Genomic DNA, 24,869 nt, shown 5'->3' with positions numbered 1-24,869 from the left:
TCACTTCTTTTGTCATTATTATCTCTCCTCACGTCACGTAACATTAAATGCTATTCATCATTTCAGTTTATTTCTTTTTCTTTTATATTCTTCAAACGCTTCTTTTCCCTCTTATATTTCTCTCTCTTGCATTCAGTTTCTTTTTTTTCGCTCTCTCTCTCTCTCTCTCTTTGCATTCATATCATAAACCCTAGCGGTTCTCACTATCTGCAAAGTCACCATGAATCCTTCGTCAAGCTCATCAATTCAAGAAACTGATCGCAAACAAAAGAGAAAGGCAACTGATGAACCCTTCTGAAAGCGCTCCTCACATGGTCTTTCCAGAAGTGGTTTATCCTGCAGAAGTTGCTGGTCCAACTCCTCCAACAAACCTAGCAGCTATTCTTCAGGCGTTGGAAGTTGGAGCTTCTGAGTTGCCCGAACCAGAATATGTTGAGGCTGCTTCTGAGTCAGACTCAGATGTAGAGATGGAAGATGCTGAAGAGATTGACTGTTCTCGTTCAGAAGATCATCCTGCTGAGAATGTGGTGGTACATTCTGATGATCTCCCTGAAGAGACTACCATGGAAGCAGCAGTGGAGAATATTATGCCAGTCAACAGAAGTCTGGAAGTTTCTTCTTCTGGTGAACCCTCCTATCTGGTGCGGACTTTGGAGGCCATGCAGAAGAATCAAAATGACCTGGCTTCTCGTCTGGATAGGCAAGATGAGACCAATGCAGAGTTCAGAGCCTTCATGGCAAGGCAGACTGAGAGCAACAATGGGATTCTTGAGACACTAGCCAAGATTTTGTCAAAGCTAGGGTCTTAGTCTTTGTGTCTTAGTTGTTTTCTGTTTGTTTGTTGCATCTGCGTTCTGCATAACTCTTGTACTTCTTCTTGTTTTATCAATGATTATTTGTTTTTTCTTTCCTTTGTCGAATGCTTACATCTGAATCTTTTACATTCTTTTTGATGCTATGACAAAAAGGGGGAGAAATAGTGATAAATGATTTGATTTATATTAGCAGTTGCCGGGAAGAAAGCCCCCACATTTCTAACAGAAGCTGCAAGCTTCATATGTTTCTAAGTTGTGTTGTTGCAGGAATTGAAGATTCAAGATCAATAAGCAACAAGATGAATCAAGCTCTTGGATTCTTGAAGCAAGCTGAGTGCTATGAAGCTTCAGAATCAGAAGCAAGAAGGAAGAATGTTCAGATATTCTAATGATAAAATATGCTCTGAAACATTATGTCTATTTGTTCTGATACATTCTATATGGCTCTGATACATATTATGTGTTCTGAAACATATTCTATGTTCTGACTCATTCATGCTGACTTTTGTCGTTTAGTTTTGTTCTGTAACATTTCAGGATGTAGAGATGCTCTGATAATGCTCTGGTACATTCAACAATGTTCTGATACAATCTAGCATGAAGTGATGAAAGAAGAAATTCAAGCTCTGAAGCTGTCCCAATGGAAGCAAGAATCAGAAGCTGTGGATGTTCTGAAGATCTAAAGAAATTCAAGTTCTGAAGCTGTCCGATGGAAGCAGAAATCAGAAGCTGTGAATGTTCTGAAGATCAAAGAAATTCAAGTTCTGAAGCTGTCCAATGGAAGCAGGAATCAGAAGCTGTGAATGTTCTGAGGATCTAAAGAAATTCAATGTTCTGAAGCTGTCCTATGGAAGCAGAAATCAGAAGTCATGAATGTTCTGAAGATCAAGCATATGTGAACGTCTCTACTGAAATACTCAGGGAGGTCTTTTATTTATAAAATTCTTCTAGTATTAATTTCAGGGGGAGATTATTCATCTCAGGGGGAGATTGTTAATCTCAGGGGGAGACATATTCACATGCTTATGCTATAGCTGTGTAAATTGTCTTTAGCCGTCTGCTCTTTCTGATCGCAAATTCATATCATTTATATATGTTTTTGTCATCATCAAAAAGGGGGAGATTGTTAGAACAAGATTTGTTCTGATCAATATTCTTAGTTTTGATGATAACAAGGATATGAATTTTGTGTGAGATAATGTGGTACTCTAATACATTGCAATTTCCCTTTCAGGAAATATATAAAGAGTATGCACAAATCAGCGCTCAGAAGCTTTGTCTCAGAAGGTTCAGCATGCAACATCAGAACATGGTCTGGCAAGACATCAGAAGATGGTCAAGGCAGAATCAGAACATGGGTCTATGGAAGCATCAGAAGAACTTGAGATCAGAAGCAGAAGCACTGAAGTTCTCATGGTATCACGCTCAGAAGCACTTCAAGGTCAGAAGACAAGAAGATGCTATGCACCAAGCTGTTTGACTCTGATGATATTCAAACATTGTATACACAAACATCAGATCAGAAGAAAGTACAGGTGGCAGGCTACGCTGACTGACAAAAGGAACGTTGGAAGCTATTAAAGGCAACGTCAGTAGACACAGCGTGAACAAGGCTCGAGGTAGTTGACAAAAGCGTGAAACATTAAATGCAATGCTGTACGGAATACGCAAAGCATTAAATGCTCCCAACGGTCATCTTCTCAAGTGCCTATAAATATGAAGTTCTGATGAGAAGCAAGGTGACGAATCCTGAACGAACTTATTCTGAAAAACTTGCTGAAACGCTGTTCAACTCAAAGCTCAGAAACTTCATCTTCATCAAAGCTCACTACATTGCTGTTGTAATATATTAGTGAGATTAAGCTTAAACGTTAAGAGAAATATCACTGTTGTGATTATAGCTTTTCAGAAGCATTGTAAAACTCTTATTTGATTACATTAATTTGTAAGCAACTAGAGTGATCAAGTGTTGATCAGAATACTCTAGGAAGTCTTAGCTTGAGTCTAAGCAGTTGTAATTAGAGTGATCACGTGGTGGTCAGGATACTCTAAGATAGTCTTAGCTTGCGTCTAAGCATTTGTTCCTAGAGTGATCAGGTTGTGATCAGGATACTCTAGAAGACTTAGTCGCGGACTAAGTGGAAAACCATTGTAATCTGTTGCGATTAGTGGATTAAATCCTCAGGTGAGGTAAATCACTCCGTGGGGGTGGACTGGAGTAGTTTAGTTAACAACGAACCAGGATAAAAATAACTGTGCAATTTGTATTTATCGTTCAAGTTTTTAGACTACACTTATTCAAACCCCCCCCCCCCTTTCTAAGTGTTTTTCTATCCTTCAGATGAATCCCTACGAGATAACAAGCTTGACTCTCCACTAAAGGTCAAATCGAAATCCATAAGACCAATTCAATAAATTTTTTTGAGGTTATATAACTCGGTGATAATCCGATAAGTCTATTTCGTATAGGAGTTGATTTGCCATCTGTGATTAAGAGAGGACTCATTGAGTTCCTTAAAGCTAATGTTGACCTCATCGTAGTTTCTCCTGACGAGATACTCAATATAGACCCTAGTGTGGCTTTTCACCAATTGAATATTGACCCTTTCACCCATTATGTGGCCCAACTAAAAAGACGACAATTCCTTGAAAAGGTTGAAGCAGCCATGAGTAAGGTTCAAGGTCTATTGGACGCTAACTTTATTTTTGAATTAAGATACCCTGAATGGTTATCCAATATTCTATTGGTCAAGAAATCGTCAGGGAAGTGAAAAAGTTAGTTGACAACACCAATCTCAATTGAGTATGTGCGGAAGGTTCGTATCCATTCTCAAACATTAATAATCTAGTGGATAACTCAGCCAATTACAAACTATTGTCATTCACAAACGCGTATTCTGGCTATAACCAGATACCCATATTTAAGGTGGATAAGGATAAGATGACCTTCATGAATGAGCGAGCTAATGATTGCTACAACATTACTCCATTTGGTCTGAAAAATGCAGGGGCAATCGAACAATTCCTTACATAAGACACCAAATCCCTCAGATGATCGCCCACTGTCAGATATAATTGAATAATCCCTTACATAAGACACCAAATCACACTAGGACAATTTTAACCGTCCACACTATATAGTAAAACTCAACATGCGTCATTTCAGATCTGCCCCACTTTTCCGTTTCGGTTCGAGTAGTCATTATAGTGCATCGGAATTATTTTCCATTCAAGCTTCTCTATTTCTAATTTAAGTATGAAAGAATATTAGTAATTGAATAAAATTAATTAAAAAAATAGGCTAAGCATAATAATGCAGAATTAAATATTTTTGTTTCGCATTAACATGTGTTGTATATTTTGTGATGATAATGATTAAGAGTATTTAAATTTCCATTACTTTTTCATATTTATTTGTTAGTAGTGGCGAGTCAAATCTCCAAAAACAACATCCTCGTCTTATACCGCCAACTAAGAAATAAAAAAAGAACAAGAGATGAGTCTGCCAAGTCATGTCATGTCAGAAAAAGCATTTAGAAAGTCACTCTTTCTCTTTCTCTTTCTATAAACAAACTTCATCTTTCTTTTCTTCCTCTAACCTCTCATCTCACTCTCTCCTTTTCCCTTTCCAAATTCTCCTTCTTCCATTGCATTCTACTGGAAGGAACCACGCTCTCCTCTTCCTCTGCATGCTCTCTCACTGTAATCCTCTTCTTCTCTCTCATCTTCTTGGTTTTCCTGTCTGTTTACTTTCTTTTGTATTTAGGATTTTGTACTGTCTCTATTTATGTTTCTTTTTCCATGAGTTATGTTTATAGTGACTATGAATGGTGAATATTTATGCTCCATAAATTTCTGATCCTGACTTTTCTCTAGGTTTCTGCTGTTAAATTAGTGTAACAACTTGTTACTAACACCAGGGTGGTTATTTGGGTTATCTTTGACTGTGGATAGTGTTATCATTATCAATCAACTGAACTTGTATAAATGGGGTGTGTGTTATCAAGTTTTGATGAGGATGAAAGAGTTAGAATATGTAAGGAAAGGAAGAAGGTGATAAAACAGCTAGTGTGTAATAGAGAGGAGTTTTCTGATTCCCTGCTAGCTTATTTGAAAGCTTTGAGGAACACCGGCGGTACGCTCAGGCAGTTCACCGAGTCCGATATTTTAGAGTTGGACTTTGCATCTACTGGCCTGCCTGACCCTCCACCTTCCCCGCCGCCTAATTTGCTACTGCCACCGCCGGTGCCTCCTTTTCTTGTTGACAAGGGTATGCCGCGCGTTGGCCAAGATGAAATGCTGGAGAATGATGATGTTGATCCAATTATGAACTCGATGTTGCTATTTCGACCGATGGATAAAGTAGAAGGGGTGGAGTCGTTGGAGGAGGAGAATTGGGAAGAAACCAAAACGGAATTCGAAGATGAAGTCCATGACTCGGAAGGTGATGCGAGTGCTAGAAGATTACGCAATGGGAAGCAACAGGTTAGAGAACCAGTTGATGATAATAATCCATCTGCCATTTGTTTGTTTAAAAAAGAAACTCACGACGCTAAGAAAGCTACGCCCAAGCAGGCTGGTAGAAATGCCAAAACCTTGGAGGGTATAGTTAAAGAGTTAGATGATCATTTCCTGAAAGCATCGGCATGCATAAAGGAAATTGCTGTTCTCATTGATATCAGCAGCGGAGATACTCTTCTACGCCAGAATTCTGGACGTCATCTTAGTAAGGCTACATTCATATTGTGTACTTTAGGATGGTTGAATTGAAGTTCATCTTGGCATCGTTTTTATACTATTGTCGCGTGTTCTTTGCAGGCAAGAGAACCAATTCTGCAAGGGTGTTTAGTGTGCTGTCATGGAGTAGGCATACTAAGTCGCCCACATTCACTAAAGATGACGCCGAGTTTTCTAGTCCTAGTGAACCATGCAGGCCTGGAGCTCATTGTGCCACGCTTAAAAAACTATACGCCGCAGAGAAGAAACTTTACAAAACAGTCAAGGTAAGCCAATAATAAAACCTTATTAAAACTTGGCATTTTCGTATGAAATTATTTTTCTCGCTGCTCAAATGTCATAATACAGGAAGAGGGAGTTACCAAATTGGAGTTTGAGAGGAAGTCTGCCTCATTGCAGAAAGAAGATGAGAATCTCGATTCAGCCAAAATCGAAAAAATTCGATCAAATGTTGAGAAGTTAGAGTCTGATTTAATAAGCCTACGGCAGTGTATCAGTGAAACATCATCGTCAATTTTAGAACTTATAGACGAAGAACTCTTACCGCAACTGGTTGCATTAACTGCCGGGTATATTTCTGACTTGGTTACATTATTACTAGTGATGAGTCTCTGTCGTATCGTATCCTGTGTATGTGTCCGTGTTTCAGAAAATAAATCTTGTTTGTTTTGTAGGTTGTCGCAAATGTGGAAGATAATGCATGAGTGTCATCAGTCCCAGACTCTGATCTCTCAGCAGTTGAGTAAACTCAGCGATAACCATAACACAATTCTAAGTTCCGAATATCATCACCAGGCTACAATTCAGTTCGAGAGTGAGGTCTCTTATTGGTATACTAGCTTCTGCAAACTTGTAAAATCGCAACGAGAGTACGTAGGGACCCTCAGTAAATGGATCAAGCGTACGAACTGCCTCAGGGAGGGTCATGAAAGCGGTGATCACTCTTCTGTTCGCACCATTTGTGAACAGTGGGAGCCTGGCCTTGATGGATTACCTGATAAAGTACTTCACGCCGTTATTTTTTGTCCTTTTTCTATATTACAAATGATTATATTTTATGAGTGATTATGAGTGAAATGATAATAATTTTCTGGCGGTTTGGTATGATTACAGGAGGTCGCCGATGCGATAAAAAACCTTTTGGTATCCATCCGTTCAATAATTGCTCAACAGGCCGAGGAAGATAACATTCTGAAAAAGTTGGAAAAACTTGAAAGAAAGTTGCTGAGGTGTTCTGCGTCCCTGGCTGTCATACAGAAAAAAATGGAATGGAACTTCGAAGAAGACGACCGCGATGTAGCCAATATAAGCCCGAGACATCCGCTGTTTCAGAAAAAAGCTGAAACAGAAGCTTTGAAGAAGCAAGTGGAAAGTGTGAAAGCAGATTATTTGGGTTCTGTTCAATGTAGTAGGACCATGACACTAGATAGCCTCCGAACTCGACTTCCTCATCTCTTCTTGTCACTGATGGAATTTGCAAGTGCTTCCTCTCAAGCAATTGAGGCTATAAATTCTCAGTCAAGCCAATAGAATGAATGCATACAAAAGATGTTCACTTTTGTGCTGATATGAACAAATACATGATGTAAATTGTGTTTGTAAACTGAAACAAAATTGTTTGTGTTTAGCTTTTACTTTATATTGACTCTTTGTAGTCCTTTGATCCTAAAACAACTTTTCAATGGAGAAATTTGAAAGATAATACTTAGTGTGAAAGAGAGAAAATTTCTCAGCTCTACCTCATACTGTGTTCTTGTCCATAGCATTATCCTATTCACCGAAGGGTGTGAGAATCCTTCCCACGACACCCACACAAGACCGGTAATAATGTAACTACATATGTCACACAACACCGGTAATAATGTAACTACATATGTCAGTGCTGATGTATGACATCAAACACTATATTGACACATATCAGACATTAGACATCAAACATCAAAAACTATACTAACATATATGAGACACATGACATTTATGTTATATGAATTTTTGGTGTTACATAGACATATACTACTACTATAAATGCAATTACTTTCATTGTTTTAGCTTGGAATCACAGTGTTGATTATATATTCTTGATTGAATCTCCATTCCTGTTTAGTACATGGCTGTAGTGAAAGACTTGCTATGCCTATATCCATATCAACATCTTTGCCATTTGCATTCTGCATTACCAAAACCAAATATGTTAAAAGCAAATTACAAACGTGTGAAAAGTTTTACTAGTGAATAGAATAAAATACAGATGAATTCAAGCAAGGGACCTGAAAGATTATGGTAGATGAATTTGAAGGTGAATTAAGAACAAATCCACCCTTAAGAAAAGACCAACATGGTAACATACACCATGCTTGGCAGAAACTGTCCCAATACAGTTGTATGTATTATTTTCTGCTTGCAACCTTGCTCTTATCATAGTTGAATCTGAACCTTCAACCCACACCCATGCTGCCACGTCATCATAACAAATCATATTTATAAAACAAAATTTAAAATCTTTCATCAATCCGTTGTAGTCTAGTTGGTCAGGATACTCGGCTCTCACCCGAGAGACCCGGGTTCAAGTCCCGGCAACGGAATATTTTTTGTTTTATTAATCCAAAGAGCGCTGATGCAAGTGTTAGAAAATTATGCAGCAAAAAACAACAGGTTAGAGAACCAGTTGGTGTCTTGATGATAATAATCCATCTGCCATTTGTTTGTTTAAAAAAGAAACTCTCGTTACAAAAGCTAAGCCGAAGGGGGTTGGTAGAAGTGGAAAAACCTTGGAGGGTATAGTTAAAGAGTTAGACGAACATTTCCTGAAAGGATCAGCATGCATAAAGGAATTCTGGGCATCATCATAGTAAGGCTCCATTTGTATTGTGTTCTTAATGATTGTTGAAGTTCTGTTATGATAGATTAGGTGTTTTGTGATTGGCTAACCATGATCTTTTTTTTTATGTTTGTTCTATATTGGAAATTCATAGTTTTATCATTTTTATCATTTTTATATTACTGTAGCATGTTCTTTGTAGGCAAGAGAACCATCTGCAAGAGTGTTTAATGTTTTATCACAGAGTAGTTATGCTAAAGTCACCCGCATTCACCAAAGATGACGCCGACTTTTCTAGTCCTAGTGAACAAGCAGGCCTGGAGCTCATTGTGCCACGCATAAAAAACTATATGCCGCAGAGAAAAAACTTTACAAAGCAGTAAAGGTAAACCAATAATAGAACTAATGAGCGGTTTATGGTGCTGATTTTTATCGGTGTTTAGTACAAATTTAATGCAAGTCATATATTGAATTATCTTGAATCATATTATAAATTTCAACCATGGTGTGCCCCAAATAATCTGGCTTTGCATTAGAGACTATCAGTTAATGTAAAAATAATATCTGCCTAACTGAATTAGTTAGTCTTGCAAGCTTATATATAAGTCCTATTCAACATAGAAAATAGATCAAGAACAAAACTTCATAGTTAATACTACTAACCCTTATTTACTAAAAAGATAACAAGTAACAACCAACATTTTTCATTTCAAAAAAAGAAAATACTAATCCACAAGATTGAAAGTAATTATGGTCAGAGGTGTTCACGGAAGCTACTTGCGCTGTGAAGTCGGGGCAATGCTGGTTGTCCGAGTAGGGCGACCATGGAGAGCAAAACACCTATCAATAGTATGTCCGAGCTTCTGGCAATGATCACACTTATGACGAGGTTTACCATGCTTACGAGACCGGCCACAATGTGCAGCGTTAACATCCACATTCAAAGATGGTTTTGCCACCGCTACACGCAGCAAAGTAGCCGATACAGAGTCCCAAGAAGGCACAACCGGAGAATCCAGAATTTGATCGCGAACCAATGAATACTCCATAGGTAATCCATACAAAGCCAACATTAAAAAAAAGGTTTCTTGCTGTTCAAATGCCTCTTCAGCCGAACCAGGCGGAGGCAATATTTCATTGAAATCATGTAAAAAGCCTTTGATTTTATCTAAATAGTCAGCCAAGGAACCATCAATTCGTCCCGGGGAAACAACATTCATGAGATTCTTCCAGAGCTCGTATAGCCTTCGAGCATCGGTTATGTAGAAAATCTTAGCCTTCTTCCAAACAGACTCACAAGTTATAAGAGTTATGAAGAAATTCTCCAAGGAAGAATCAATGGTGGATTTTAGTATGATACATATTTGAGCATCAATCATTTTCCAGAGACCACGGTCTGATTCGGCAACGGATTCGACGTTGTTGGTGAGATGATCCTCGTAGTCTTGAACCTTAAGCCATTGTTTGATGTTTGATGACCATGTATGGTAGTTAGTGGCAACTAACTTGTCAGTAAAGAGTGGAACATTGACATAGTTTTTGAAAATAAGGATACCAGATTTTGAAGAGTCTGAACCAGCCATGAGAGACTAAAACCTCCGTTAACTCAAAAGGACGAGGAATTTGTATTCAAAGTGGACGTGATGTGATTTTTCGATGGATATTGTCAGTTGTTTACGGCGGGTATAAGGTGCCGGAAATTGATAGAAAAAAACACCGGTCCACCTAGGAAAATTAGGGTTGTCTACACTAGTAGTCCACTGTAGTCTATATATATATATATATATATATATATATATATATATATATATATATATATATATATATATATATATATATATATATATATATATAGTTTTTTCGTTAGTTATTCATCTTCAAAATTACTACTATTATCAACTATCTACCCAATACTATAATGTTGCCCAAACTGACTAATATACCCTTCCTCCAAAAAAATTTTACACTAACAAAAGGCTATATAAGTAATTAACAAATTAAAAATTGGTCTTTGCCATTTGTGTGATTCTCATTGGACAAACTCAAATACTTTTGTACTTCAATTCAACTTTTTGCCCTCTTCAATACTATTTTCATCTGTCAAAACATTTTCATTCTCTCTCTTCCATTTTCTCTCGTCTCTTCTCTCTTCTCCATTAAACCCTAGCCGCCGTCGATCCTGTCTCCGGTCACCACCACCTTAATGAAAATATTAAGCCCATTTTCATATTCCCATCTCACGGGTGTCACAAAGAACCGGTTGGATTCTTATTTCAAGCGATTTCGCCATCGAGCGCCGCCTCTCCTTCTCTGATACTCGCAAAACAATCGCATCAATGTTCAGTGTTAATTTGCTTCTCTGTGTCGAGTTTTATCATTTTTACTTCTATGGTAAACAATCATAGGCCTCGCCGACGTCGTCGTGACCGTCGATGCCAGAGACGAAGATCTAGATCTGAAATTGAAATCATAGGATGCGATAAGACTAATCTGATGCGGTGCGGAACATACACTACTCGATGTACTCGCGGAATGAGATTTGGTGGAAACCGCCGTGAAACAAAATCTTCTTCATTTTCTATCTTCTCTCTCTTTGTCTTCTCTCCCATTTTCTATCTTCTCTCTCTTTGTCTTCAAACCCTAGCGCCGCAAAAATTCTATCTTTATTTCACTCATCTCTTCGTATCTTCTTATCTGCAGGTAATATTCCTTAATCTGTAGTTTGCTAGGAAGGGGAATCGCTCTATTGATGTAGCAAGGCATAAGAAAAAATGTTTGCATTCCTAAATGTGAATAATAAAAAAATGGGTTACTTTTTTTTTTTGGTACAATAAAAAAATGGGTTACTTTAAAGCCAGATCCAATAAGCTTCTTATTTGTTTGCATTTAATGTGTTTGTGGAGAATTTTAGCGAGTATTGTTATTGATATTTTCAATACTGCAGAAGTACAAATGCTTTGGTGGCAAGGTGGCTCTCTAAGCATATCTTTCAAAAATTCAAGTTTGAACAAGAACAATCCATTCTCTGTAAGCATATCTTTCATATTTTCTATGTTTACCTTTCAGTTCATGTTAGATTTATTAATAATGTTGGTATGACAGTGAAGATGACAAACAAGACCTAGGCAAAGAAAATACAGTCTCTGCCTCAATGTCAAAGGTTGCTTAATATGAAAGGTTGTTTTAGTTTTTTTTAGGACAGAAGGATTTCCTCCCAAATTGAAAGTGAATTTTCTTTTTGTTTTTCTCATTTTCAACTAACATTGAACTATTGACTTTTACATATTCTCTGTAGCATATGCACTTTTTATGGAAGTGTGTCCACTCTCTAATACATATCGATTCATGTGAATTCATTTTCTCAATTTATTGTCGTGTTATTTTGTGTTATGTTCGGTGTCAGTGTTTTGCATGATTTAGTTATTTATGTGAGTAGGTTCTTTGATATTTGTGATACTAATAACATTGTTGATTTATGTGAATATGTTCGGTGTCAGTGTTGCGAGTTCATTTGGATTTTTTTTAATTTTATTTTGAATTTCAATTTTCATTTTTTAGTTTGTTCATTCATTATCAGTGTACTCTTTTTGTTATTTCACTCAATCATTTTACAAAATAAATAGTTTTTTTTTACTTGTATCATTATTTTTGTTAGGCCGCTTGCAAACAATTTATTGAGTGGAAGTGTTCCTTCCAGTATTTGGCAAAACAATATTTCAAATCCTGATAAAAGATTGCCACTGTAAGATCTCTATATCGTTTCTCTTCTATCTAGAGGTGTATATTTTTTAGTGCGTATGAGTAATGCTTGACTGTTTTTATTGAGCAATATGCAGTAGCATAAGGGCAGCCTTAACATTGATGTTCATGCATCTAAAGAGAAATTTGTCAAGGATAAGTCCTTCAGGTTTGTTGACATGTTCTGATAGTGCAGTTGAACCAACACTGACCCCAATTTCGATTCACGAGAGCGGTGAGGATGCATTAGACATGACTTTTAGTCAGATGGTTTGTGATATTCACTTGTGCCTTGATTTGTTAGTTATATTTGATAAATATATAATATATTTTTTTACGACTAAAAAATGATTTCGATAGAGGCAAAACAGGCAGAAGAATGGAAGAAGAGAGATTCAAGACTCTTGAATTATTGGAAGGAACCAAATTGGTCCCTGCCATTCTATTTGTGTTATTTCTGTTTTATACTGAAATTATCATAAATTGTACCAATTTTATTTTGTAAAAGATACCAGTTTCTGCCAACTTCCTAACCACACCGGAGTGTAAACCTGAGATTGCAACTCTGTTGTGTCATGCATTCTGGGCAGTGCATCAACAACTTTGTTCTCCAACCCGGGTTTGTAAACTATGTCAAAATAGTACCCTTAGCTTTGCGGCCTAATTTTGATGATCCATGGTTGTAATCCTTTTTGCAGTCACTGTTTTAAGCTCTTTTGATGGCTGCTAACTGTAAATTTATGTCCCAATTAATATAGTCTCCAATGTTGTATTGTCAATGCCTCCAATGTTGTATTGCTAATGCTGCTCCATCAATTTTTTTCCGAATGTATATTTGGTTAAATTGCGATCGCTTAAAGCTTTACTCTGTAAAAAGCACATAGGCCAGCCTTGCTGCAAAAGAATGGCACCCAACCCATTACCCAGAGCATCATTTTCAATTACAAACTCCTGAGTAAAATCAGGAAGAGCTAGCGCCGGGGCTGTTGTCACCTCCTTAAGAATCTCAGAGGCTTCTCTCTCCTTAAACTTTGCAGGGTGGACACATAAGCTTCTGAGAAGGGTATTGAAGTTGCTGCTGCATTTGTTATCGTTTCTGAAAAATTAATAATGTTTTTGTTGTTGCCAGTGCAATTTTATAAGTTGAATAAATACTTTGTTGTGACTTGTGTCAAAATTTATAACTAATCATGCTGATTGCAAATCAAATTGTGACTGCCATTTTTTCTCTCGGTGACATGATGGTCTATATTAATCTAAAAATAATTTTGGAACCAATATAAAGTTCTGTTATTGATGGACCTTATGTGAAGAGCCACTTGCATTTGGGAAAATAATTGTTGATATTAATTTTTTATGTTGTTCTACTTTTATGAAAATAATAATGTAAATAAAAGTTTGAAAGGTACTTGACACAATAACTCTAATGACAGTGAAAATAAACATATACTAATGAATGTGGGAAATTTTTAAAGGGGGTTGTTCACTGCTCCCGTGAGTGGATTTTCAAAAATATTCTTTAGTATAGATTAGATATTGAAATTCATATGCATCAATTATACAATAAATATCTACATTATTAAAAACATCTTTCATTCAAGTTAAAAATGGTCTCTTCATCTTAAAGACATCTTCATTCAAGTTAAAAATGGTTTGAATTTGAATTTTGGAGTTCGGAAACATCATGTAAAAAAAATATATGTTGTATTATTTTGCATGGATAGTACACTATTATTATAATTATAAAAAAAAATTCAAACCCTTTTAAAATCTATTGCATTCTTAATCAATATATTTTCTTCCAAACAACATTTAGTTGTATAGATGAGGTAAATATGTATTGTGTGGTTTTCGAACAACACAAACAATATTTAAAAATATATTTATTTCACGGGTCACTAACAAGACAATATATATTTTAGTTTAATTAATTATTATTTTAATTTAAGAAATAAAAATTTTATTTTTAAATATTAATTTTTTCTCCATCTTATAATTATATTTTTTTTCTTTGTATATAATTATTTAATATAATTAAAACTATGTGATTATTAATCACTTTAAAAATATAATTCAAATTTTACATTTGTATTTGATACTATTTAAGTGTTATGACATTAAGACGCATTCATGTGTTATCTCATTAACAAATATTTTGTTTTTATTTTTTTATTTCATAATTATTATTTGAAGGTTCAAAATTAACACATTTATTTAACTATTTACACAATATCATAATTCAATTACCCGTGCGGGAGCACGGGTCTCTTACTAGTTAATTAGAGAAAATTCTAAAAATTCTAATTATTGTCAATTAATGAAGGATATATATTCCGCCAATTCACCTTTTATTTTTAAAATAATGAAATCAAATGGTTGAATGATAAAAATTTATTGGAAGATATACTATTACAAATAATAAATAACATATTACAATGATAAAATTTTCATCTTGATTAATCAATAACTGATTTATATGTCATGTGATTATTAAATTTCTTTTAAAAAAAATATACTTATTCTTTTGGTTATTCTCAAAATTGAGAGAATATATCTTTCGGTGACTTCTCTTCGATACTCGGATATTGCGTTATTATTTTTCGTTTGACGTCTTTCTTTTTTTCTCTTTTATTTATTTATTTTGAATTCCGAATATTTTCAAATGCCTTTTTTCCTATTAATTTTTTATTTTAAATTTGTATAATCCGTCAATTTTATTGTCTAATCGATGGATAACATCTTTTGCATCAATATTTTCTAATTAATATTTTCAATTTTTTCTTTTTTTAGTTTATATTTTTAATTACTCTATTTCCTCGATGCTCTAACATAAGCAGACATACACCTCGATGCTAAATTTGGATGTGTTCCGCGAATACATTCAAAATTAAAGTAAAATGGTATAAAATTATGTTTAAACCTTTTGTGCAATCATATTGTAACGGAGATGCATCATGTATTCATACACAAGATGATATCCCCTTCATACATATCTTGAATAGTTCGAATACAGGAAATTATAACCTCTTTCATCTTTAGGGTTTTCCAAAAAATATCTCTAAGCATAGCATACGCCTTCTTCAAGTCAATGAAAATTAAGTGCAAGTCTTGTTCTATCTGATAATGTTTTATCACACATTGTAGTAGACAAACCACTTCCATAGTTGACCTCTCTGACTTAAAGTCAAATTAACTCTCAATAACTTGAGTCTATTTTCTTAGTTCCCGTTCAATCGCTCTTTCTCACAACTTCATGGTATGACTTGTAAATTTGACCCCTTATAATTTGCACAAATTTTATATATCTCTGTTGTTCTTATAAACTGGAACTAAAGTGTTTCTTCTCTATTCATCTAAAATTTATTTTGGCCTCATAAATTTGTTAAAGAATTTAATGAGTCACTCAATGCCTATCTCCAAAAATTTCCACATTTCAATAGGTGTGTTGTTTGGCCAAACTGCCTTAGTGTTACTTATCATTTTCAACGCATCTTTTCCTTCTTGTTTCTGAACTCAACGGTAGTAATTATATTTTCGGTCTTTTTATCTAATGCAAAGATGTTAGAGTTTGATAGATATCATATCCTTCATTAAATAAATTGTAGATACATGTCTTACACATATCCTTTATATCTTTTTCTTGGACCGAGATTTTGCCTTCTTCGTCTTTAGCACACTTCACTTAATCCAAATATTCTCTTTCTTTCTCTTTCCTTAGCAAATATATATAGAGATTTTTTCTCTCTCCTTGATTCCTAAAAATTGGTATACATCGTCAAAAGCTTGAGTTATTTTGCACTTACCACCTTCTTAGTCTTTTAGTTTTCTTATACTTTTCCAACTTTCGACATTTTTACACCTAGGTAATTCTTTGAAACATGTCTTTTTTTACTTTAACTTTACTATAGACACTTTCATTTCACCACTACGACTTTTTACCCAAGTCCAAAACCTCTTTCAACATCGCATTAGCTGCTTTTCTAATCTTTTAGATCATCTTAGTTCACATATCACATAAATTTTACTATAATATTTCAGCACACATATTTTATTATTAAAATATTTGTACACATACTTTTAAATAATATTTTGATATATCTAAACATTGTGATCTAGTATAATAAATATAAAACAAATTGTATGGATATATTGTTATTAAGTACATAAGTAAATAAGTAAGTAATGTATTAATTAAATTTTATTAAAATTATATGATAATAATTATGTCAACCCTATTAATCAAACTCAGTTGATAGTTCAAGAGACAACCAACTACAGGACAGTGGTCCTAATGTCTCGTTTAGACACTGTTCGTTTCAGTTTTAAAAAATAGATTTTTTTTATATTTTTGAAAATAATTTTTTTTTTGTATTTTTGAAAATAGATTTTTCATAACTGTTTTTTCAAATATTACAAGTTTTTTTATATTTGTTTTTTCTAAAATGAAACACTAATTTTGACATCCTATAACATAAACATACATTATTGAAGAACAAAACATAGTCAAAATCGTAATTTTTTCAAAAAATTATATTTCAAACATGATATTTATGAAAATCCATTTGAAATAGTTTCAAAATTAAAAAAAAATTTAAATTTTTTATATCCAATTTTTTTCCATAAATAGATGAAATACCTAAAATCACATTTTAAAAATAACTATTCAAACAAAATTTTCATTTGAAACTTTTATAAAAAGTTTCTTTGTAAAAGTTTTTTTCACAAAATTATATAGCATTATAAAAATCATTTTTAAAAAAGGACAAAACAAGCCGGCCCTTATTCACTTTTTAAGTGAGAAAATTTTGATCATTATTTCACTAGATAAAAAAATAAAATAATATTATTCTTGTCTGAGCCAAGCTGGCTCAATTCATAACTCAAGGTCGAGCAGGCCCACTAGCGGCTCAGGCCCTATTATGCACACGATCTGCGTCAGCCGTTACAACGTTAAATTCACGTGATTCACGAAGAGCACGTGGTCAACCCACTCACAGGAAATCTTCCTGCTCATTTCCGAACCCTACGGCTCATTTTCGAACCCTACGGACAGTTCACCCAGAATATGAGTCACTTGCTGACTCAGGGCATGTAAGATCCTCACAGTTTCCTATTGCTTGGGCCTCAGCCCTACCACGTAAGATCCTGACAGTTTCCTATTGTTTGGGCCTCCAATAAATCCAACCCAAATAGGAAATCCTGCCCATCATATTATTTGGGCCTCCAATAAATCTAACCCAAATAGGAAATCTTGCCCAGCGCTGAAGACTATAAATACTCTTTTTCACTAGAGGGTCAGATCAAATATATACGGTTCATAATTTTTATCATAAAAATTAAACAATTATATATTTTATTTTTTTATTAATTATGTCAGTTATATAATCACAAATATTTTATTAGTTAAATAAACTAAATGAACTTTAACCCAAATAAATAGTATAAAATAAGAAGGGTGAAAAAATAAATATTTAAAAAAAGGATGTAGAGGTAGAAATGAAAATATAAAACAAAAACAATAAAATACTATAGTTAATAAAAAAAAGGATTAACAAAAATCATAATTTTATTATGAATCAACTTGTGCTCTAAGACCATATGCTAAGAAACAACGAAATAGAAAATTTATATTGAAAAAAAAAGCATTAACAATAAAATTAATTATAAGCTTTTAATAAAATTTATACACAATTTCAAATATAAAAAATTACAGTGATTTAGACGTCAAAACTTCTCGCAATAAAACTGAAATAAGAACAGTGATTTAGACGAAAATATGGCAATTCAAACATCTGACAAAAAATATGCAATAATACTATTATTAAGGATTGAGTCCCACCAAATGGAACTGACCCCTCAAAAAATAGTTAATTGTATATTGTTGACAACAAAAGGTTTCATTAAGGAATCTAGATTACCAACCTCTAGAAATCAATAAATAATTTTCTTCAAAATCTTGAAAACCTACCCTGGATTGGATATTATAACTATCCTTGCTATCTTGATTTTGTAACTTTTTGGGAATCTGCCCTGTAACCAACATGTACTAGAACAATAACTGAAAAAATTAAATGAGGAACATAGAATTGATCCCTTATTTCTCACTATGTTTTCTTTTGAGTGATCCACTAAGAGCAGCTTTAGCTTTTGCCCACTCTTTCAAAGAAGCAGCACTTCTCATAAATGAGCAAGTTTCTCCTATTTCATCATTTGCACTGGATCCTTCCCTTGAATTTGTTTCAACTGTTGTCTCAGCTACTGGAGCAGAAACTATATTGTCAGCACCAGCATGCTCATTCTTCTCCGGTGCACTCTCCCCTAAGTTGAAGCTATCAATGACAGTTTCATTAATAGTATTCTTACCAGCACCGTTATGCTTGCGATCATTGGTATTGGTAGTAGGGTACAAAATGGGTTCCTTGGCTGTTTGTTCCGGGAAAGTGATGTCAGGCAAAATTTGTGAAATGCTAAATGAATTGTTATCCTTATTGACCAGTTGGGTCCAGGATTCCTTTTGCAGCCATGAAGAACCTCTGCCGGTTATTTTTGGTGCCGTTTTATGCTGAGTTTCCGCAGGTTCTTCTATCACTTGTGAATTGGTAGGTTGAGATTCAGCCGGCTCTTCAATCACATGTGCATTGGTAGGTTGAGCTTCAGCAGGCTCTTCTGTCACTTGTGCGTGGGAAGGGAGAGATTCATCACTTTCCATGTCTTTAGGTTGAGATTCATCACTTTCCAAGTCTTCAGGTTGAGATTCATCACTTTCCAAGTCTTCAGGTTGAGATTCATGACTTTCCAAGTCTTCAGGTTGAGATTCATCACTTTCCAAGTCTTCAGGTTGAGATTCATCACTTTCCACGTCTTCAGGTTGAGATTCATCACTTTCCATGTCTTCAGATAGAGATTCATCGTTTTCCATGTCTTCAGGTAGAGATTCATCGCTTTCCACGTCTTCGGGTTGAGATTCATCGCTTTCCACGTCTTCAGGTTGAGATTCATCGCTTTCCACGTCTTCAGGTTGAGATTCATCGCTTTCCATGTCTTCAGTTTCATCATTTGTAGATGAAGAAGTGCAGGAACCATCAGAATTTTGTTGATCTTTACCAGAATCAAACTTCGGTAATATGAGAGAGGCGCTGAAGGAAACATTGCCTCCTTTACCAACAAGTTCTCGCCATGAAGACTTCTGTGACCATGAAACTTTGCCCGATTCCCCGAGATCATATCCTGGTTCAGTAGGCTGTGCACCAGATCCAAGCTCATCAAGAAGGGTCTGCATTTTACTCTTGCCAGCAGGGACACTAGACACACCTTCATTGCTGTCGCTTTCTGATTTGGGAAGTAGTTTTCTCTTCTTTACCTTGTTAGGATTGTTGTTGCTCCTTTTCTGCACTTCAATGGGTTCTTCCTCTGCCAAATTTGTTTTATTGGACCATTCCTGAAGACCAAAAAATAACAATTACTCCCTCTGTCCAACAAAAATTATAACATTTGCAAATAAAATTTGTCACAGAATGAATGTCACTTTCAATAACTAGAAAGTCAAGTCAATATCTTCGGCTTCGCATTTATGGTAGTGGTAGTAATGAAAACACTAATAGTTGATCTTCATTTGGTAAATATACTATTCACTCTTTTTCATGTAGCTTACCTATTCTTTGGTAAAAGTAATCTGACTAGACAAATCACATTTGTAAAGGGTTGTGTTTTACTAAATAATTTCGATTAAAAGAACTACCATGACAGATTTTTAACCTTATTATTTCTCAACTTGCAACTAGCTTATCAACTTGTCAACTATTTAAGCCAAACAAACCCACGAACTAACCTGATTTTATGAAGTCCCCCCTCCCCAAATTAAAAAGAAATGACATGCAACTAACCTGATTTTCCAAGATCTTTTCAAGTTCTTGGGTCCCTGTTAAGGACGTTTTCTTTTTCTTCGTTGCAATGTTGATTATGAGACCATCATCATCATCATCATCATCATCATCATCATTATCATCATTATCATCATCATCATCATCATCATCATCATCATCATCATCATCATCATCATCATCATCATCAACAACAACATCTTTTGCATTCTCTACTTCAACTTTATTAGATTGTGGAGATTCAAATGAATCATGCTTCTTTGCAAGTTGCTTAGGGTTAGAAACCTTTTCTTTTTCAAACAGCTTGTTCATCACAGCATTCATGATGCTAATTTCTTCATCATTTATTCCACCAGTTTCAGCTGCCGCATTCATAGATAACTTTTCCTTTTTAGGGATAAAAGGACTACAATGTTCCTCACAATCACAAAAATGCACAGGGAGAGGAGGAACTTTAATATTCTGGAAACTATATTTGTGCTTGCCAGTTCCACTGAATGGTATGGATTTCACCTGCACAGCAGCAGCGGTATATTTGTAGGGTGCAAAATTGGGTCAGGTGATTTAGCAAAGAAATATTTATGCAAAGCAAAAATAAATTCCAAATATTTGGATATACTAGATTATGAAAGCAATTTAAAAATCAAAATCATTCCACTGAAATGCATATATATATATATATATATAGATACCTTACAGAATGACATTTTTAATCAGTAAAAGTACATAGTATTTTTAGCAAGTATAACATTGATGAGGATGACAATTTTCCTCAACAAGGATGCAGCAAGCAAGAGGAGCTTCAGCTATAATAAGACAAGCAAAGTGAACTGTATGCAAATAGCAACAAGAGAGAGCAAATGTGAAAAGATCAAATATTTTCTACATTCTGGACTAGTAATGATTATAATACTGATACTAATTCCACATAAATAATCTAGATATGACGCATTAGTCCATCTTTACTGGGTTATGTTTTTAATCTTAAATTATTGCAGGACCACCAATTTAAACAACTATGTAATGCTTAATTTTAGACTTTTGAGTTTCTATGTTGTCAACAGCTATAGCAAAATGCCATAGCAGTGGTAGGGTTCGGCGCAACGCCATCTCCCTGTTGTTGTAGCGGTCGCGAGTGAAATTGCATGTGGGTCGGGGCCACAGCCGGGACTTATGCCCACTATTAGGGTTTCAGGGGGAAAATTCTTCAAATGCCTCTTTTTTAAGACAATTTGAACCCTTTTAAGTGACCTAATTCACTAATATTTCAACTCCCACGTTTATTTCCATTTTCTCGCCGCTTTCTTCCGTGTGTTTTCTTCTGTCTTTCATCTGCCTGTGTCGCTTCATTTGCTTCTACATCGTGTGTGTTCAGTTTCTTCTGTGTGCTAGTTCTGGTGCGAAACAAGGTTTCTGTTTTTATTTTCTTGCTTCGTTTTGTTCTGTTCTTCGTTATTGCTTCTCTTCTCTGTTTAGTTCTTCGTTATTGCTTCTCTTCTCTAGTATGTTCTTCGTTATTGCTTCTATTCTCTGTTCTGTTCTTCCTCTTGCTATGTTTTTTCCCACAAACATTTTTTTCTTCCTATTTTAATTTTAGTTATGTTTGTACATTAGGTTTTATCGCTCACAAACAATTGTTCAGTTCTGTTCAGTGTTTTGTTTATGTTCTTCTTGCTCTGCATTTGCGGATCTGTTTTTGTTCTTGTAGGATTTTGATGGGATGTCATTTTGATTACATTTAGAAGCTGATTTTGAAAGGGATGTATTTTGATTACATTTAGAACTTATATTGATGGGAAATGATGAAGTTGGTTATAATTATTAAGTATGATTGTCCCTTTGACTTTGTATACTTTTCTATCTTTGAGTATTTGTGTATCTTGTTGGAATCATGATTATTATGTACATTGTTTTTTAGTCTTCACAATATCAGCTTATCCGCTATCTGGGAACATAGCTGATTTTTAAGATGTTGCAATAAATCTCGAATCACCTGGTTTTCGAATGATGTCTAAATTAATTTTGTTCTTCATTTAAGTTTCCGGTTTCCTTTCCTATTTTCCAAATTTTGTATACATGCCCCAATGGCCCTATACAGTTACCTTCAGCAAACATTCTCACATACTCAATCAAAATCAAGGTTAACTGTTCATTTGATTTAGTCTATCATACATTGTTTACATTATTACCCCAAACATACATCAACCTATATTACCTAACCATAATTCCTCCTTCCGATTTGATTTCCACTATACCACACACACCCTCACCCTCAAACTATTCCCAATCCCCTTCAAGCCACCAGTTCTCTACACTAGTTAGTTTCATCCTAGAAATCATTCCAAAACCCTTGTTAGTTTCACCCTAATCATTCCTAAATCCTTCTATCACAATATATCACAACTACAAGCTGTAACTGCAATCATGACCATAACATAAAAGTTTTTGATGCCTAAGAACTCGCAGTTGTGACCATATCAGTGATCTTTAACAGAAAATGTCAGCAACATATCAATAATCGCAACACAACTGCAGCTCAAAACTTAACCAAACCTATGTTAACACAATATAAAAGCAAAGAGCAATATATTAATAAGTTACCGTTCTTAATCTCGGAAAGTAAATATTAAGAGGCTTTTCAGTCGAATCCAAAATGCGTCTTGAAATAGGCTTTTCCTTCACCAAATCCTCCTTCTGAGTAGAAATCTCACTAGCCGGTGTTTCTATACTACGAATCTTCTCTTCTTCCCATTCTTTTTTCATCCGATCAAGGTAGTGCTCTTTCGCCTTTTCAAGTCTCAGCTTCCCACCTTTCCACACACATCCATTATACTGCAATGCCAACATAATCATCACTTTCAAAAAAAACATATTAAGCAAATGAAATTAAACTTAGACTATGTTTGGCTTAAAATTGAAAACCCTAGAACATGGCTTAAAACTCTGACAATAATAAAAATTGAACTTAAAATTTAATCTAATAATAAAAGCGCGACGGAATTGATTATTTGAAGTGAAGGATGTTGCTGCTACCTTGCTGAAAAGTTTAGAAAGGGATTTAGGATCGGAGAGGAAGTCGAGGTAAGCGAGGCTGCGGCCTTTGGTTCGGATGGTTTCGAGGGATTGAACGGTGCCTAATGATTCGAATAGGCGGCGAATGTCGTCGGTGGTTACGGCTTCGCCCAATCCTCCGACGAATATTCTCACTGCTTTCTTCTCGATTTCTTCTACCTCCATGATTGTGAAGCGGTGTTCTCTTTCACTGTTCTGTGACCAAAAATGAAAGACTAGGGTTTTAGGGCTCACTGGGTTTGGGGTGAGGTAGGGTTTAACGACGCCGTTTTAGCTGATAAAAATGGTAAGGCAAATATTTCAATATTTTTGGATATAAAATGTCATAACAGTTTTTTCTTTTTACAATTTTCTTTTTCACATAAGGTTTAGTTTAATTTAGTTGAAGTTGAGGTTCACCAGATTCATGGCATGTCCGATGGTTTTAAACTTTAAAGAAATATTTAGGGGTGGCAAATGGAGATGCTTTCTCTATTTAAGTTCGTCTAGCAAAAGTCTGCAGAAAAATGGGGTAGTCGTAATTGAAAGTGTAGATCTAAAATTTTAGTTTGCTTTGCACGTGGAGCGGGTTTACAGGCACTATAAATTTCAAGGCTAAAAATTTAAAATTTATGTTAATGTCAATGTTCGTAAAGGTCCAAAAAAAAAAAACAGGGTGGGCGGACACATTAGAGGATACGAGCCTAAATAAATCATTGGTCCGCTCCACACTAAAGTGCGCCCAAACGGACATGCCTACTAGGTCGGGTCTGATTTACCATCCCTAGAAATACTAATAGATCTTTTATAAAAGATATTTTTATATTATTGAAACAAGTTGATCTTATACACTGCACTTAAAAAGGGAGAATTAGGTGTTAGAAATTTTTAAAGAATAATAATAAAAAATTTCCCTTGCAATTTTTCTTGTTTACTTTTACTAGTTTATGACAATGGAGCAATGACTTATTTTTCTAATTTAAGAATTAGAAGTGATATGCAGAAAAATAAATGCAGTAAAGTAAATGGACATAAGGAATTATACTAGTTCCTCTTATCAATCAAGAGTACATCTAGTTCACTTACACTTTGTGAGAGATTTCATTATTGTTAGATCTTTGTACAGGTCTCACACCAAGACTTCTCCTACAATCTTCTAACAACAACAAAGAAGCACACCACTTTCTTGATTTCCAATCTAAGAGAAAGAACCTTACTTCCTCTTTTACACACTTGTTATCACAACCTCATAAACAAGTTTATAACATATAGATAAATGAAATGATTGTTTTAGTACAAATGTTTTTGACACTTTTCAAACACTTGAAATAATATTTCTCCCCTTCCTGAAACAATATGATCAAATGATATATATGTATACTTAAATGCTCAAGGAATAAAATGAAACTTTTTAATCTTATATGAAAATTATGTAGAAAAAAGGTTTCCATGTAAGTTTTGAACACTTGTAAAATATGTCAGGAAAGAGGTTAATTTTGATTTTAAAAATTTTACTATTTATAATGATCTTACACATCTTAATTTTCAAAAAGAAATTGATGAAAAAAGAGTATTAATAATTGTCATGATTTATGAAAAGGTTTATAGATGAAGAGAGGTGATGGAATAATGTAATATTATATAAAATTTCAAAAAGAACAGATGTTAATCGATTACCATTAAGGGGTTAATCGATTGCCCTTAGTTCAACGTTCAGGAAATATGGAGAGATTGGAATGGATAATCGCTTAGCTTGGTTCCCTTTACAAAAGATTAATTGATCCCTTGTATAAATCTGAAATTTTCAATATACGCAACATAAGCATGGTT

At 34.7% G+C, this 24,869-nt stretch overlaps 2 protein-coding genes, 1 long non-coding RNA gene and 1 other non-coding gene across 4 annotated transcripts; 3 read left to right on the top strand and 1 right to left on the bottom strand.

Annotated features, from left to right (window-relative positions):
• Positions 1 to 4,323: 4,323 nt before the first annotated feature.
• On the top strand, positions 4,324 to 7,488 carry LOC131599061 (protein ROLLING AND ERECT LEAF 2-like). The gene is made up of 6 exons (XM_058871561.1): positions 4,324 to 4,517; positions 4,692 to 5,541; positions 5,634 to 5,818; positions 5,901 to 6,121; positions 6,227 to 6,554; positions 6,666 to 7,488. The coding sequence occupies exons 2-6, from the start codon at positions 4,803 to 4,805 to the stop codon at positions 7,080 to 7,082; spliced, it is 1,890 nt and encodes a 629-aa protein (XP_058727544.1). The 5' UTR covers positions 4,324 to 4,517; positions 4,692 to 4,802; the 3' UTR covers positions 7,083 to 7,488.
• A 573-nt stretch (positions 7,489 to 8,061) lies between these two features.
• TRNAE-CUC (transfer RNA glutamic acid (anticodon CUC)) lies at positions 8,062 to 8,134 on the top strand. Its single transcript has one exon. It is a non-coding gene; the product is annotated as a tRNA-Glu (tRNA).
• A 2,346-nt stretch (positions 8,135 to 10,480) lies between these two features.
• Positions 10,481 to 13,432, top strand: LOC131599060 (uncharacterized). The gene is made up of 3 exons (XR_009282526.1): positions 10,481 to 11,070; positions 11,315 to 12,112; positions 12,207 to 13,432. It is a non-coding gene; the product is annotated as an uncharacterized LOC131599060 (long non-coding RNA).
• A 4,479-nt stretch (positions 13,433 to 17,911) lies between these two features.
• On the bottom strand, positions 17,912 to 23,344 carry LOC131594711 (protein REPRESSOR OF SILENCING 3-like). The gene is made up of 4 exons (XM_058866907.1): positions 23,022 to 23,344; positions 22,590 to 22,820; positions 19,992 to 20,501; positions 17,912 to 19,546 (listed from the first exon to the last, which is right to left on the bottom strand). Exons 1-4 carry the CDS (start codon positions 23,223 to 23,225, stop codon positions 18,203 to 18,205), a joined length of 2,289 nt encoding a protein of 762 aa, XP_058722890.1. The 5' UTR covers positions 23,226 to 23,344; the 3' UTR covers positions 17,912 to 18,202.
• Positions 23,345 to 24,869: the final 1,525 nt, after the last annotated feature.

This window comes from Vicia villosa, linkage group LG4 (genome assembly GCF_029867415.1).
Source record: "Vicia villosa cultivar HV-30 ecotype Madison, WI linkage group LG4, Vvil1.0, whole genome shotgun sequence".
Classification (NCBI taxonomy): Eukaryota; Viridiplantae; Streptophyta; class Magnoliopsida; order Fabales; family Fabaceae; genus Vicia; species Vicia villosa.
Note: the sequence above shows the minus strand (reverse complement) of the source record. Positions and strands in the feature narration are given on the sequence as shown.

What these genes read in the sequence shown, in the direction of transcription:
- LOC131599061 (XM_058871561.1), top strand. Translation starts at nt 4,803, where the DNA reads ATGGGGTGTGTGTTATCAAGTTTTGATGAGGATGAAAGAGTTAGAATA. An exon ending in CTGGTTGCATTAACTGCCGG is followed by an intron (nt 6,122 to 6,226) that starts GTATATTTCTGA and finishes TTTGTTTTGTAG; the next exon opens with GTTGTCGCAAATGTGGAAGA. An exon ending in TTGATGGATTACCTGATAAA is followed by an intron (nt 6,555 to 6,665) that starts GTACTTCACGCC and finishes GTATGATTACAG; the next exon opens with GAGGTCGCCGATGCGATAAA.
- LOC131594711 (XM_058866907.1), bottom strand. Translation starts at nt 23,225, where the DNA reads ATGGAGGTAGAAGAAATCGAGAAGAAAGCAGTGAGAATATTCGTCGGA. An exon ending in ACTTTCCGAGATTAAGAACG is followed by an intron (nt 20,502 to 22,589) that starts GTAACTTATTAA and finishes GCTGCTGTGCAG; the next exon opens with GTGAAATCCATACCATTCAG. An exon ending in AAAAGATCTTGGAAAATCAG is followed by an intron (nt 19,547 to 19,991) that starts GTTAGTTGCATG and finishes TTTGGTCTTCAG; the next exon opens with GAATGGTCCAATAAAACAAA.